General features: G+C 37.8%; 1 protein-coding gene across 6 annotated transcripts in view; it reads left to right on the plus strand.

The window, feature by feature from the left end:
- The window catches only part of MBTPS2 (membrane bound transcription factor peptidase, site 2), a 48961-nt gene extending 34894 nt beyond the window's left edge, over nucleotides 1-14067 (plus strand). Inside the window, exons 11-14 of one of the 6 annotated variants that reach the window (XR_004678451.1) lie at nucleotides 684-3000; nucleotides 5787-5843; nucleotides 8602-8700; nucleotides 13545-14067. Coding sequence is in view for 1 of the 6 variants with exons in the window: in XM_035000664.1 (XP_034856555.1) it covers nucleotides 684-906 (223 nt within the window). In the remaining 5 variants the exon portion in view is untranslated. Of the gene's footprint in view, nucleotides 1-683; nucleotides 3582-5786; nucleotides 6405-8601; nucleotides 8701-13544 lie in introns of those variants that run through there. The other 5 variants (XR_004678452.1, XR_004678455.1, XR_004678453.1 and 2 more) reach the window with 5 other exon arrangements.
- The last annotated feature ends 2074 nt before the right edge of the window (nucleotides 14068-16141 follow it).

The following is a 16141-nucleotide window of genomic DNA, read 5'->3' on the forward strand; positions in this document are numbered from 1 at the left end:
GTTATATTTATGCTATAACCTTATAGATAATAGTAAAATAGAGTTGAAGCGGCCAAAATCTTTATGTTTCCTAAGATAAGTTAGTACTTTGTAAGAGTCAAAAAGTGATTTTCCCTTATTTCTAATTGCTTCCACATTCCTTTCCCTCCTTGTGTCATTAGAGGATTACAAAGACTCTGTCTTTCTCTGAGTTTGTTATAGATTGCCTTAGTTTACAAATGGTTGCCCTTTATTTTTCTAGTCAAGGTTTTTGAGCTTTGAAATAATATAAATAATTTGTTTGAAATAGTGGAGATCTGGGGTGCCTAGGTGGCTCAGTCAGTTGAGCGGCCAGCTCTTGGTTTTGGCTCAGGTCATGGTCTCAGGGTTGTGGGATCAAGCCCCTCATGGGGCACCTTGCTCAGCAGGAAGTCTGCTTCAGGATTCTTTCTCTCTCCCCCTCTGCCCCTCCCCCCTGCTTCACCCATGCACCCTCACTCACTCTCTCTAAAATAAATAAATCTTTTTAAAAACAAATACCAGGATCTAAGAAGGAATATCCTATACTGGTGGGCAGAAATTTAAAGAAAGGAGGGAAGTCAACTATGATCTCAAATGCAGTCCTAGTAAAATATCTTCTTCTGACTATTAGATATGTTTTCGACTCAGACTTCATAGTCGGCTCCTTAACTCATTTTAACCAGGTACCTGATTTCCCTCTCAGGAGCTCTAGCTATTGTTAATGCAGTGCCCTGCTTTGCTTTGGATGGTCAGTGGATTTTAAACTCTTTCCTAGATGCTACCCTTACCTCAGTGATTGGAGACAATGATATCAAAGATCTGATAGGATTTTTCATCTTGCTCGGTGGTAGTGTACTTTTGGCTGCCAACGTGACCCTGGGACTCTGGATGGTTACAGCACGGTAATATTTGCACTCATCTTGCAGAATGATACTTCATATGAAATAGAAAGCATTTCCTTAAAATTACATTTTAACCAACGACTTTAAGCTCCTCCTGTATCAGAATATCCAAACTCTGGGATGGGGGATAAACAGAAGAAATGAAAGGCATAGTCTCTGACTACATCCAACTTTTAAAGACTGAACTTAACAAACTTCAGATGCTTGTGGAACAATTTCTAAACAAGTGAAAATTCATGTTAAACCATTTTGTGTGACTACATATCATATTGCAGTAGTGTAAAGGAGAACAGAATTGGGTGGAATTAATCGGGGAAAACTTTTTGAAAAAGCATCATTAATCCAGATTTGAAGAAGACCAGACTCTGGCCAAGTGGAAGGGTGAGCATTTTCTTGGCCTATATCTCTTGTCCTTTTTCTTAGTTTGAAAAGTATTTTAAGATTTATTGGTATATTATTTTGTACTCTGACAACTGAGGTCTGATTACAATTAATAAAATTCTATGAAAGAATCTGCTGACATGAAAGGGAAAATCTTTGTCAAATGATACCAAATAGGTGAACAAAGTAGGAAGTAGGGCTTACAGTGATAAATGCTTTGCCCCACAAAAGTTGCCTCTTTGATAATGTGTCCCCATATGCTCCTAAAGCAGCACTGTGTTCTGACATTCAGACTGAGCTACAAGAAGTATCTTCCACTTGCAGCATGTGAGTTGAGGAAGTTAAAGTTGAGCGTGAGAACTGAGCTTGGTCTTTTAACAGATCACGAGACAGATCTGCTGCAGTCCTGGTTACCATTCTCTACAGAGCTTTGAAGCTCGGAACCTTTCCAGGGTAGACGTTTTCTCTTATGCTGCTGGGGTTATCTGGGGCCTAGGTCCTGGGTTCCTGTCTTCAAGGAGCAACTACCTTAAGCTCTCAACCATACTCTGTTCTCACCAGCAGCTTCCATGTTTCTCTGTATTGAGTAATTAAACACCTAGTCCTTGTTTTCCATCTTTCTCCTAAGCTACCTCTGTGGGTCCACAGAAGACTTGGTAGTACAGTGAGAATGGCTACACATGAGTACAGATGTGGATTTGCCAGAGCCTGGGAACTGACTCTTGAGCCCAAAAGAGCCCTGAGTAGTTCAAGGTCTTTTGGACTGGAGCTGGAGCCCTGGAAGATCCAGGAAGTCACCTCAGGCCACTGTGAACTCTTGGTCTTCTAAGTGTCTGAGCGTGCTGTTCTTTAATGAAAAATATGTGCTTCCCTCATACACTCAAGAACATTAACAACTGTGTACCCAACTTTTTCACTAAGTGAGGCATTCCATGGGGTTCACCTTTTTCTGATCATTGAGCCGCACTTCAGGCAATAAAGGTTTTTAATCATTTTTAAGAAACTCTTTAGGCTGTATGCAAGTTTGCCTGCCTTCTTAAATAGAAATTATTTATTGAGTATAATGTTAAGATTTTATTAATGACTTGAGGTCATCAGTTAAACCATACAAGTTATTCGTTTATCCCAGAAAAAAGGTGGTGGTTCTATTCTTAGGTAGATAGTGATTCAGGATCAAAGTCTTAGCAGAGAGCTCAGACCTGTTTAGGTAGTAGAGCTTGGGGAATGCCATGAAATACTTGCATAATTAATTTGATTACATGAACTATGCAATTTACTAATGAATATGTCGTATATGTGCAGATCAGTTTTTTAAAACAGAAAAAAACTTAAATAGAGGAGCTCCTACCCATTAACTTCTTTTTCTGGGTGGAAAAAAAACAACAACTGCAACAACAACAACCAAACACCTCATTTTCTTGTAGCATTTGAACATCTTGGTCTCTTGCTTCATAGGGTCAGGCTTTGAGAACCACTCTTACTAGGATAATGAGCAGATCAGTCACATTTGTATAGAAATGGCCTCATCGTGTAAAAAAGGAAATGTTGTCTGTTGTCTCTTCAGCTTGATTGTGGGCACTTCTGGAGCAAGGACCATGCCATACTCATCTTTGCATCCCTGGCACAGTGCATGAGACATCATAAATACTTAATAAACATGGTTGAATGGATGATGAATACTGGTATTTATGGATTAGAAAAGCATGTTTCTATTTAAGTAAGCTATGAATAGTATTATTGAATATTTACTGTAAATATGTTAACAAAAAAATAACTTGGAAGGTCTTTGTGTCCCTAGTATGTTATCATCTTTATGAAAATAATCCATTTTGGTTCCTGTAGAGCAATTAGAAAAATGAATTACTTTGAGGATTTGAAGAAAATGTACTTTCTGTGTTGTCACGTTCAACAGTACAACTTTATTTTCAGTGTTCCTACTCTACGTTGTTTACATTTTCAGCAGTTTTTTTTAACTCACCTACAATATGTAAAGAACGTATATATTCTTTTCATCTCAGTTTGAAAAGACATGCGTTAAACTTGACCTTTTGATGATCGCTCTTATAAGGTCATTGTCTTCTATTCTAACAGCAAATTTTAAACAAGTACTTCATGGATACATGGCTTTCAGTCATCAGTTTGTCCTATGGTATTTATTGAATGTCCACATACTAATTGATGGTGCACAGGTATTTTTTTCTACAGATCTTTCGACTGTGCTGTAATTCATTCTTAGTATTCAAGTTGAAGATACCATAGTTGCTGGCATTTGATGTTTAGCAATAAAAGAATAAATGTGTACCAGCACTCTATCTTTTATCATATTTATGTGTTGTCTTTTTTTAAAAAAAACATTCTATCAAAAGTGTTCCCTTTACATACAGTATGATCTTTGTTGTTTTAAATTCTTGTTTCTAAAAGCAGCCTTCAGTTTTCACTCAAGCAGTCCTTATATGAAAGTTGTTGCCGGCCACAGAAGGAAGTCTTTTTTTTTTTTTTAAGATTGTATTTATTTATTTATTTGAGAGAGAGAGAAAGCAAGAGAGAGCACAAGCAGTGGGGAGAGGGAGAAGCAGTCTCCCCACTAAGCAGGGAGCCTGACGTGGGGCTCAATCCTAAGACCCTGGGATCATGACCTGAGCCGAAGGCAGACACTTAACTGACTGAGCCACCCAGGTGCCCCAAAAGAAGTCTTTTTTAAATAAGATTCCTGAGCTCTTACTAGTGTTTTGGAAATGTCCTGTTTATGGATGAAGAAAGAGGACTATCACGTTTCCTTTCAATAGTGTCTGACAGAAGTCTTCTCTAAGTTAGTCTGTTTCTTAGGAATTCATGGAAAAGTATTTCAACTCTGACATTTGGTTCGTCTTGACCTTTTGCTCTAGCACTTCCTCCCTTGTCCACAGGACCAGCCTCAATCTCTCTCTCCCTCTCCTTTTCTCTCTCCCCCTCCCACTCTCTCTCTCTTTCCCTCTCTATGCCACCCCCCCCCCCACACACACACACATAGGCACATAATCTCTTTCTAGATTACCTAAAATCCAGATAAAATAGGCTGGAAATTTAGCCCAAATCCTGATTGGCTAGCATCATTCCACGCCTCCTTTTTGCCTCTGATCCCATTCTACTACAGTTAAGAGCCACAAGACTAGATGACTGATTATCTAAACCACTTTTTTTTTAGCAGCTTGAGATAGAATTAAATACCATAAAATTCACCTGTTTAATGTGTACAATTCACTGTAAACTCTTTTTCTTTTAATGACTACTCAAACAATAGTATACATAGGCTTTAGTATAATCTAACTTTTTAAGCAAATGAGCATGTGATAAAAGACTGGGAAGAAAGAAAATGTTTCATTTATTTCACAGCTTTTAACTCTGAGGTGGTTTTCAGTACTGGAATAGAGTTGAATAACAAATCATTTTTAAGGTTAAGCATGTAGAGGGGTGCCTGGCTGGCTCAGTCAGTAGAGTATGCAGCTCTTGATCTTGGGGTTGTGAGTTCAAGTCCCATGTTGGGTGTAGAGATTACTTAAAGATAAAATCTTAAAAAAAAACAAAAAAAGGTAAAACATGTGATGGCACCTTGGGTGGCTCAGTCGGTTAAGCATCTGACTCTTGATTTTGATTCAGGTCATGACTCAGGGTTGTGAGATCGAGCCCCGTGTTGGGCTCTGCACTGGGTGTGGAGCTTGCTTGAGTCTTTCTCTCTCCCTCGCCCTCTGTCCCTCCCTCCCTAAAAAAAAGATAAAGCATGTGGATATATTTTCTTTGAGACAATACGCCTTTTTAATTGGTGTATTTGCAAGCTGCTCTTGCTGTTTTGGTCATACTAATTTAAATAATCCATTGTATATTTTATCAGACCATGGCAAATGAATTCGATGAAAGGAAAGTCTCTATTTCAAAACCTAATGCCACAACAGATTATACTCAGGGTGGAAGTAGGGAAAAAATGGCTAAAGGAAGCTGCAATTCTAATTACCAAGCAGGTTATATTGCCTAATTTCCCAATGAAGAGAGACAAAAACATCCTTATAGCTTAGTTTTATTTAGCTAAAGATTGAAGGATATTCAATAATTGTCCCTTCTTATTAAATGACCATTTCTCAAATTTTTCTACTGATGTGCTCCTGACACCTTAGAGAAGGGAAAAACTCAGAAAGATCTAAGAGTAGAACCCTATAATTGGCTTCCATCCTACAAAATTGAAGTCTTGCTTTATCTTAAATTTATGTAAATTTTACACTCAGTCAAGTATCATAAAGCCAGTTCTCTTAAAGATATGAAACTCTAAACTGTGAAAGAATTAGATGCTAAGAATATTAATATTTTTTTCATGTGTCCCTAAAACACATTGGTAGAAGTAGTTTATTTATAACAGCTGGTCTGTAGACTAGTGACAGTCTGTGGTGGTATTGTTGTCTATTTCTAGTGAAATGAGAAAAATATGTTATATCTAATTACAAAATAAGGAAAATGTATTTGTGTTGTTATAAGGTGCCTGCTGTCCTTTATCAAGAAGCTCTCCTTTATTTAGATTATGGAAACACATACGTAAGTTCACTTAGCCCTTCTAGATTGCTCTGCAGAATGTCTCTCTAACTGACCCTCATCAGCAAGGCATTAGGGTTCCATGTTTCCCCATGCCCTTACCTCCACTTGAATTGTCTGACTTTTCATTGGGTACAAAATGACATTTCCTTTTAATTTGCATTTCTCAGATTAACAAAGTTGCGCATCCATATACTTGTTTAGCCGCTTAGATTTTTCGTTTTGCCAGTTGCTTATTGATACCCTTTGCCGGTTATCCATTGAGTTTACTAAATTTTTCTTATTGATCCGTAAGAATTTTTTGTATATTCTAGATTAGGAGTCAACAAACTGTAGCCTGCAAGCCAAATCCCGCTCACCACCTATTTGTGTAAACAAGGTTTTCTTACAACATAGCCACATTCAGGGGCGCCTGGGTGGCTCAGTCTGTTGAGCCTCCGACTCTTGACTTTGGCTTAAGTTGTTATCTTGGGGTCTTGGGATCAAGCCCCTCTTTGGGCTCCGCACTCATTGGGGAGTCCACTGGAGATTCTCTCTCTCCCTCTGCCCCTCCCCCTGCCCTTTCTCTCTTTCTGAAATAAATAAATCAATATTTTTTTTAAAAAGAACACAGCCACATTCATTCATTTATATATTGTGTATGGCTGCTTTCATGCTACAACAGCAGAGTTGAGCAGTTGCAAGGAAGACCGTATAATCCCCAAAGCCTAAAATATTTACTATCTAACTGTTTACAGAACAGCCCATGTTTTATATATCAATCTCTTGTCCATTTTAGATGTTGCAAATAATTTTTACCAGTCTGTCACCCATTTATAAGTTTTATTTATGAGGTTTTGTTGTTGAATGAGTATCTTTAGTTTGATATAGTCAAATCCATTAATTTTTTGATTGTTTCATGAATCATTTTGATTCATTCACTGAAAAAGTGCTATCCTATCCCAAAGTCACAATAACATCCTACACTTTCTTCTATTTGCTTTAGAGTTGTACTTTCACAATGAGATCTTTGATTTCTAGAATGTATGGTGTGAGGTAGGAAATCCAGGTTCCAGGTTTATTTTTCTATGTAGCATGAACTATTTTTAAAACAGATATAACAGTATTTTCCTTTTTAAGATTGTTAAAGCAGTTTACATGAAATTCTTTTTCTTTTTTAAAGATTTTATTTATTTATTTGAGAGAGAGAGTGAGAGAGAGAAAGAGCACAAGAGGGGGGAGCGGGAGAGGGAGAAGCAGACTCCCTGCTGAGCAGGGAGCCCAATGCGGGACTCGATCCCGGGACTCCAGGATCATGACCTGAGCCGAAGGCAGTCGCTTAACCAACTGAGCCACCCAGGCGCCCTACATGAAATTCTTAATATGGTGCCTGGCATATTCAAGATATTATGTACTTAAATTACTTATTTTCATAATGCAGAATTATGACATAAATTTTCCCTGATATCCCTGATCACATTGGTGTCAGATCCTGCCTCCTTTTGATATGCCTTCTTGGCTTCCACTGCCTTCAGCCTCGCTCTGGTTGTCCAGAATGTCTTCCGGCCTTGATCCCTTTAAATAGTTCTTCCTCCAATTAAAATGAACCAAAAATCATAATACTTAAGGTGTTGGCTAAAGATTTTGCTCACTGAAACTATTCAAAATAACTGTGTTTGTGGGTATGTGTATTGATACCAGCCAGGCACCCCTGAACATGACATAATTAACCAACCCCTACTATTTCCAATTTTGCAATGTTATAAACAAAGCAGTGAGGAATATACTTATAACTAAATCTTTTTGCATATCTATGATTTTTTGGATAATTCTACAAACTCAAGATAATCTTAAAAGAAAAATTACTTTCTTGAAATGTGAACGTTTTATATATACATATCGCCTTGTTGCATTTACATTTTTTTCTCTTAATTGGATATGCAAACAGCATCCCATTTTAATTTGCATTTCTTTGTTTAGAAAAAAGTTAAACATTTTTAAATGTATTTATTGGCCATTGTGTTATTTTTGTTTATTCCCATCCTTTGCCCATTTTTCCTGGGAGTGATTATTATCTTACTGCTTTTCATCATAAGCTCAGCTCTGCCATTTGATTTGTTACATGTGAATAAATTAAAACCTCATTTAAGTATAATGCTAATGCTTATTTTTATGTTTTTATATATTATGATCTGTTAAGCTTTGCCTTATGTTTTCCACCTTTGGTGAAATGTTTTCAAAGTCTTCTCAAGATTTTATAAATATTCACAAACATTTTATGATCATTTTATGACTTCATTTTTTCAAATATTATAATCTTTAATTTACATGCAATGTATTTTGATGTTGGTGCAAAGTAGGAATATAATCTTGTGTTTTGTTATCCCTAAATGATTAGCCAGTCATCTCAAAGGAGATGGTTAGTCTTAACAGCTATTTCATGCCAGCCAGGAGGAGACATAAATTTATATCCTTTTGAGAGAATGGCTATAATAAGTGAAATTATCTCTCATTTAATAAACCATTCTTATTTATATAGGAGGCAGCTATTTATTATTTACTTTTTCAATTCAGTAATACAGTGAATTGAGAATATGTCTTGTACTTTGACAAGAGTCCTTAAATCATTTTTTTCCCTAAGGTGTTTTTAGTTTTATTGAAATAGTGTTTCTCATTCCTAAGCAATATAGATTAGCAATCTGGAGATTATCCTTAATTATATCATTATCTAAAGGTACTGTCTTCATCAATGTCTTAATTAAAATATTTTTTTGCTTCTTAGATTTTCAAGCTTTAATTCCTCTCTCTGTGGATTGTTTAATATTAGTCTTTAAAGGTTTAAAAAAAGATCTGTCTTTGAAATAGATGTCCTGATTTTAAAGTAAGTATCTTCTCTTCATCTGTTTTAATTATATAATGATTAAGTTTGGAACACTGCATTCCTTGATTATTTGTTCAAATATATGCATTTTTAGTCATAATTTAAAATCATGAAAATAAGAGGTAATGAGGATACTATGAATTTGTATTTTATTTCTTATAAAGTTTGAACAAGTGTGCTTTTTTCCCCATTTAAAATGTTTTTCTTCTGAGATCATTGTAGTTGGTTTTTAAATTTGCCAAATTTTAGAATATGACTCTTGTAAATATGCTACTCTAGGAGATGGTTATTGGATTTAAAAGTTTCCATTTTTCTTGCTTAACCCCATTCTGTAGTCACTAGAACTGATACAAATATTCTTTCATTCATTTAAGAAATATTTATTGCATACTTACTGTGTTCTTGGCATTATTCTGGGCTCCAGGGATATAGCAATAAATAAGACAGTTTTTCTTTTTTGCATTTTGTAAGGAAAAAAACCATTTATTTTTACAACAATAAATATATGCTAAGCATTACTAAGTGTTGCAGGCATGGGGTGGCAAGAGATTAAGCCAAGAAGGTTAGCAGAGGCCAGGTCTTAGAAATATGTTATGGACTTTAGTCTTAATTGCAAATGGAAGTCACTGGAAGTCTCAAGCAAAAGAGTGACATAATCACATTTGCATTTTGGTGGATCACCTTGACTAAGGATAAAGGATAGATTGGAGGGAGGCAAGAAAATTGGTTAGGAGACGATTTCACTAATCTTGGCAAGAGATGATGGTGATATAAAATAGGATGGTGACAGTAGAGGTTGAAAGAGAGAAGAGAACAAATCAAAAGTAGGATCCACTATATTTGATGGTTTCATGTGGTTTAGATTCAGGAAGGAGTTAAGAAGACTTCAGGTTTCTGGCTTGGACAATTGAATGGTGGCTAGGAAACATCAGAAAAGGAGCAGTTCAATTTGGAACTCTTGAGTTTGACGGCCTGGGAGAATTTCAAGTGGTTTGTTGGACGTACAGGTCTGGAACTCTGTAGAAATTAGTTGGAGACACCATGTATAAGCTGATTTACCACAAATACGTAATTAAACCCATGGGAGTGGATAGTCTAGGGAGAGAAGGAAAGCAAAAGGAAAGAGAAGATGTCCTAGGATAAAGCACTCAGCAACACCAGCATTTAGGTAAAAAGGGTACAAGGAAGAGGAAAAATGAACTTTAGAAAATTAGGAAGAAAACCACAAGTGAGAGTTTGGTATTAGAGAAACAAAGGGAAGAGAATGTGTCAAGATGTCAATAATGTGAGATGGTACTGAGAGACGCTGCCAAATGTCCGTGGGCTTTAGCAGTTCATAGGTGATCTTGAGAGAGCAGCCCCAGTACAGCACAGACAGCTGAGCCAGGTTGTGGATGGAGTGGAGTGGGGGTGCAGGGAGAGACTGCAAATGCAGAAAACGCACCCAAGAAGTTCCATTTGGGGGGTGCCTGGCTGGTTCAGTCTGTTGGGCGTCCGACGTGATTTTGGCTCAGGTCATGAGCTTGGTGTCGTGGGATGGAACTGTGGGCACGGTGTGGAGTCTGCTTGAGATTCTCTCTCCCTCTCCCTTTGCCCCTCTCCCCACTCGTACTTGGCGCTTGCTCTCTCTCTCTCTCTCTCTCTCTCTCTCAAATAAGTAAATAAATAAAATCTTGAAAAACAAAGTTCTATTTGGAAGGGGTGGGGAGAACTGGGACTTGGTGAAGGATGTAGAGGAAAGTGTCAGTATTGTTGTCATTGTTTTAGCACTAGGAAAATCGTGGGCATGTTTTTGGTGCTGATGGGAAGAACCTAAGAAAAAGAAAGTAGATCATCAAGGGAGGAGATTGGGCTCTAGAGCACAAGTAGAGCAAGAGCCTTCAGCAAGAGAGATGCCCTGTCTAAGAGAGGGAAAGAGAAAACATGGATACAGTTATCCTGAATCCTAAGTGTCTAGAACAGTGCTTGGCACAGAATAGGCACTCTAGAAATCCTTGTTGAGTAAGATGGAGTTCTCATATAGCTGCAAGGAGCAGTTTAGCCAACCCCCTTCTAGATAAGACATACTGTCAGAGGCAATTGAAGAACAGGTACAGAGTGCTCAGCTCTGGGATAATAGCACTGAATTTCCTGATTTTGAAAATGTTCTCTGTTTACCTAAGTTCTCGGGAAACACAGGGCTGAAGTATAGAAGTTGAAAGGGTCCAGAATAAGACTCTGTGGCATAAAAATTATTTTGAGCTGAAAACGTTTGAGTTCCTAAAATGCCTTATCTGCCTAAAAGCAGAGCTTCCCAACGGAACTCAATTGTCATAAATCTCCTACCCAGGAGCACCTCTAATCTTCTCAAACAGGCATTGATACAAAACTATCATATCTCCCACCAGTTCTTCTAGGGGCCCATTCATCTTTCCAGAAAGTTACTTGTTTTTTCGTTAAGTGCCCTTTCTTTCCTCCTTCTAAGAAGTCATTTATTCTCCCAGAAGTGACCTTCTGCCCCTACCCATCCCCTGTTAGATGCCAGATAAGCCCCAAATTCTGACTGCCTTGAGTCACATTTCTTTGTGAACTCCTGTGCTGTGTGTGTAAATAAATCTGTTTTTCCTCTTGTTCATCTGTGTTTTGTCAGTTTAATTTGCAGACATCAAGTCATTAACCTAAGAGAGTAGAGGAAGTTTTTTCTCTCTGATAGACTAAAGGGGCATGATGTGTAAAACTTACACTCACATGGTTCAGAGAGAGAGATAATAAAGCCAAAATGGCAAAATATGGGGGCGCCTGGGTGGCTCAGTCGGTTAAGCGTCTGCCTTTGGCTTGGGTCATGATCCCTGGGTCTTGGGATCGGCACATCGGCATGGGGCTCCCTGCTCCACAGGGAGCCTGCTTTCCCCTCTCCCTCTGCCTGCCACTCCCCTTACTTGTGTTCTCACTCTCTCTGTCAAATAAATAAATAAATCTTTTTTTTAAAAATGGCAAAATGTTAACAATTGTTGAATCTCGATGAAGGGCATGAGGGAGTCGTTTATATTCTTTTTTTTCCTTTGTATTCTTCTTGAAATTTTTGTTTGAAATTGCTTCAAAATAAAATGATTTTTTTAAAGAAGAACCAGCTTCTGCATTTATTGAATCTCCACTTTTTAACTTTCTATTTTACTTTATTTCCAATTTCAACACTTTTTATTTCCAGTTTCCTGTGAATGGCAAGCATGAGGAATTTTAAAGACAGAGCTGCTTTTTGGATTTGGGCAAATTATGTCTCTGTGTTTTAATTTCTTCTTTTTGAGAATAATACCTACAAAACTTTGCTATATTAACTGAAATAGTCACACAATCGGCACTCATAAATGTTTTTTCCTACCTTTCCAGGACCTGTTCAAATCACGGTGCCCTTATGAAACCTTCCCTCATCACCTCCATGATAAAACTTATTTTCTATTGCCCCATACATTTAACTAAGTGGCTTTTTCATACATTACATCTTTGAATTCTCCCAATAACCTTCCAGTCATTTGCTTTGCCTTATAGATTAGGACATTTAATGAAGTTAAATGACTTGGCTAGGATCACACAGTCAGTAGACATGCAAGGATGAGAACTCAGGTTCTTTTAGTTCCAAGTCTTGTGTTCTTTGTTACACCATAATTTGATATTTCTCCTCAAGTGTTTTTTTTTTATTGTGGTAAAATATACATAATATAAAATTTGCCATTTTAGCCATTTTAATTGTACAGTAGTAAGTACATTCACATTGTTGTGCAACCATCACTACTGTCCATCTCCACAACTCTTCATCTTGAAAAACTGAAACTCCATACCCATTAAGCAATAACTCCCCCCTTCCAACAGCCCCTGAAAACCACCATTTTACTTTGTGTCTCTATGAGTTTGACTATTCTGGGTACCTCATATGAGTGGAATCATAGAGTATATGGCCTTTTGTTACTGTCTTATTTAACTTAGCCTAATGTCCTCAAGGTTTATCCATTTTATAGCATGTGTTCTTCCCAAGTTTTATAAATATTTGTGCTCATGGCATTCACCTGTGACCCCATGTGTCCTTGAGGGCTGTGACTCTTTGCCTACCCTTGGTATGGCCACCCACAATGCCTAGTTCATAACAGTAGTCAATGAGCTCTCTTGAGTGGATGGCTAAGGCCACTCTAAAGGAGAAAATGATCCTCCTCTTATACGGTATATTCCAGTTTCACACCTACCCTCAGCTACTGGAGACAAGGAGATGGATGAGCATAATTGTTCTCTCTACTATTGCAGTGGAAGGCCAGGCATTTAACATAAGAAGTTTCCCCGTGGTTGGCAGGAAGGATGGCAGGCACATAAATTTTAGTCATGTACAGTTAGCTCCCTGCTCACTGTAAAAATCATATATGCGGTAGTCTTTAAAAAGAGGGAAAAAAAATCTTTTAGTAATATGAGTTGAGTGAGAGTTTGGTAATGTTTTTTTCCTCCCCTGAGAAAAATAAAAGTGACTCACCACATTATGGTAAGAATGAACTCTTTGGATGATTGGTCATCAATCTTTGATGTCATCTGAGTGTGCTGAAGATGCATTTGCCTTGTCATGCTATTTGATTATTACATAATTCCTACACACATTAAAGGATAAAAAGAGGAGAAATGGAATAAGAAATATTTTGATATTTAGCTCTGCCACCTACTCGTGATTTCCAGAAGGGGAAGTCCCTTCTCACTAGCAGGCCCATGCCTCCACCTCTGTGGAGCAGCAGAACTTCAAGGGCCAACCTGGCTTCAGAGCCAAGAGACAATGTAGCCTGGTCAGCAGCAGCCCCAAGAAGCTCAAAGGTCTTCATCCCCTTGTCTAACAGCAGATTGCTGGACCACATGCCACCAGTCCCACTCCTGAAGCAGAACATTCAAGGAGGATGTCCAAAAAGCAGAGGCCACCTACTCCCCAGGAAGAAAGGCTATGCTTCAACCAGCCTAACTCTACTTCAAGAAAAGGCACCCAGAAGAGACGCAACCTGAGGGATTCATCCAAATGTTTCTGCCAGGATCTCTAGCACACTTTGGACACTGGAGGCATAAAGTGATTGGACGCAACCTGAAAAGTAAAGTTGTTGAATATACTAAATGACTTCCCTCTGCGTGTCTACAAAAACACCAGTAGCACATTTTTCGAACATGCAAGCTCTGTGGAGATCAAGCAACACACAGGATCTCAAAGGATCTTCCTTACTAAAGGGAAATCAATCAGGCTTTTATTTTGGCAACCTACTTATAACCTTAATCTACTTGTGGTTGTTTTATGTAGTATTAAATATTTCTCATACTGGATTGGATTTCTTAAATCTCATTTTTTATTTTCAAATCAAAACGGGAAATATAGGGGTGCCTAGGTGGCTCAGTCGGTTAAGCATCTGCCTTTGACTCAGGTCATGATCCCAGGGTCCTAAGATCGAGCCCCACATCGGGCTCTGTTCTCCCTCTCCCTCTGCCCTTACCCCCCCAACTCATGTTCTCACACACTCTGTCTCTCTCAAATAAATAAATAATCTTAAAAAAAAAATCTGCCTGAGCCAAGAGATAAGCCAGAAAACGAACCCAACTAGAAAGTTTGAGGTCAAAATGGACGCAACCAGTCTTTCGTTTTCAATTATGTCATATAATCCATGTTTCCAATTGTGTCCTGCTGTAAGGAATACGGATTCTTATTGAATTTATGCAAATATATATTGCCATAAAAATATAAGAATACTCGGGATGCCTGGCTGGCTCAGTCGGTGGAGCATGTGACCCTTGATCTCAGGGTTGTGAGTTCAAGCCTCACGTTGGGTGTAGAGATTACTTAAAACTAAGATCTTTTAAAAAAAGTTAAAAATCTTAAAAAAAAGAACACTCACTGACAGTTTCTGAATTCTGGAGGGATCAGGTAGGGACAAAAGATGTTTCAATTTGTTCACAAAGGTATATTTTATCAAATTGCTGTAAATCAGTAAGCTTAAGAGTATTTTTTTTAATTTGGAAAAACAAAGCACTTTTTTAAAGGTCAGCAATGTTTTAAACAGAAAGTCATAAAAATTACATTTACCCTCTTCAGTTCATGCAGTTCCATGTTATTACTTTTTGTTCTGCTTAAATCCAGTTTTCCCCCTAGTTTTAGAAATTCTTAGTTCACTTTTAGGATCTTTTTTTTTTTTAAGATTTTTTTATTTCTTTATTTGACAGAGAGAGACACAGCAAGAGAGGGAACCCAAGCAGGGGGAGTGGGAGAGGGAGAAGCAGGCCTCCCGCGGAGCAGGGAGACTGATGCGGGGCTCGATCCCAGGACCCTGGGATCATGACCTGAGCTGAAGGCAGACGCCTAACAACTGAGCCACCCAGGCGCCCCTCACTTTTAGGATCTTAAGGTTATCAGGAACCTATACTCAGAGGTTTTCTATGAGTATCTTTTAATATGAAACACATTTGCAACAGCATCAGAGTAAAACAGTAACTGTAAATGAACATTTCAAGTTAATAACATACCGGACATTGGATTTCTAGGAGTTTTATACCATTTTTAGAACACTTATCTTAATAAGATATCTATACAAATATAATCTAAGAGGGTTTAGTACCACTTATTTGACAATGCTTCTCATGTAATTTAACATACCAAATAAGCCTAATTAGTTTAATGTCTCACAAAATCTTTGAAATGTTCCATGAGCCCTTTGTAACACCTCAGATTGTGGCCAAAAGACTATTTTAGAATTTGATTTTGTGGGGCGTCTAGGTGGCTCAGTCGGTTAGGTACCTGCCTTCAGCCCAGGTCGTGATCCCCGGGTCCTGTGTTGAGTTCCTTGCCCAGCGGGGAGTCTGCTTCTCCCTCTCCCTCTGCCACTCCCTGCCTCTTGTGTGTTCTCTCTCTCTCTCTCTAATAAATAAATAAAATCTTTAAAAAAATTTTATTTGGGGAAGTATGTTTAAAAAATATTAAAAGGTTTGAACATGTGATTAACTAGAATCATAAATTATTATGAAACAATATCCATTTAACCAAAGTGACAATAAAAGATATTAAAGGCAAATATAAAAGGTTACATAGTAGTGAGCAAAATTTAGCTTTTTTAATATTAAGACTCAGTTTTTGTTTTTATTTTTGTTTTGACTCCGTTTTTTTTTTTTTCTAAGTAATCAAAGACCTGACAAACAGGAAATTATTTTGGCAAAACATAGAGTCCTTGTTTTTTAGGCAGATAAATTTATTTTATGTATGTATGTATGTATTTGACAGAAAGAGAGAACAAGTGCACAAGCAGGGGGAGCAGCAGAGGAAGAGGGAGCACCACTGAGCAGCGAAGGCAGATGCTTAACCGACTGAGTCACCCAGGTGCCCCTAGGCAGATAACTTTAAAGGTAAAGAAAAACTTCTGTTTACAATTTCTTATTAAGAGCAGACCAATAGTTCAAGAAAACTTTG

This window comes from Mirounga leonina, unplaced genomic scaffold (assembly GCF_011800145.1).
Source record: "Mirounga leonina isolate KUSES-001 unplaced genomic scaffold, KU_Mleo_1.0 Mir_101595, whole genome shotgun sequence".
NCBI lineage: Eukaryota > Metazoa > Chordata > Mammalia > Carnivora > Phocidae > Mirounga > Mirounga leonina.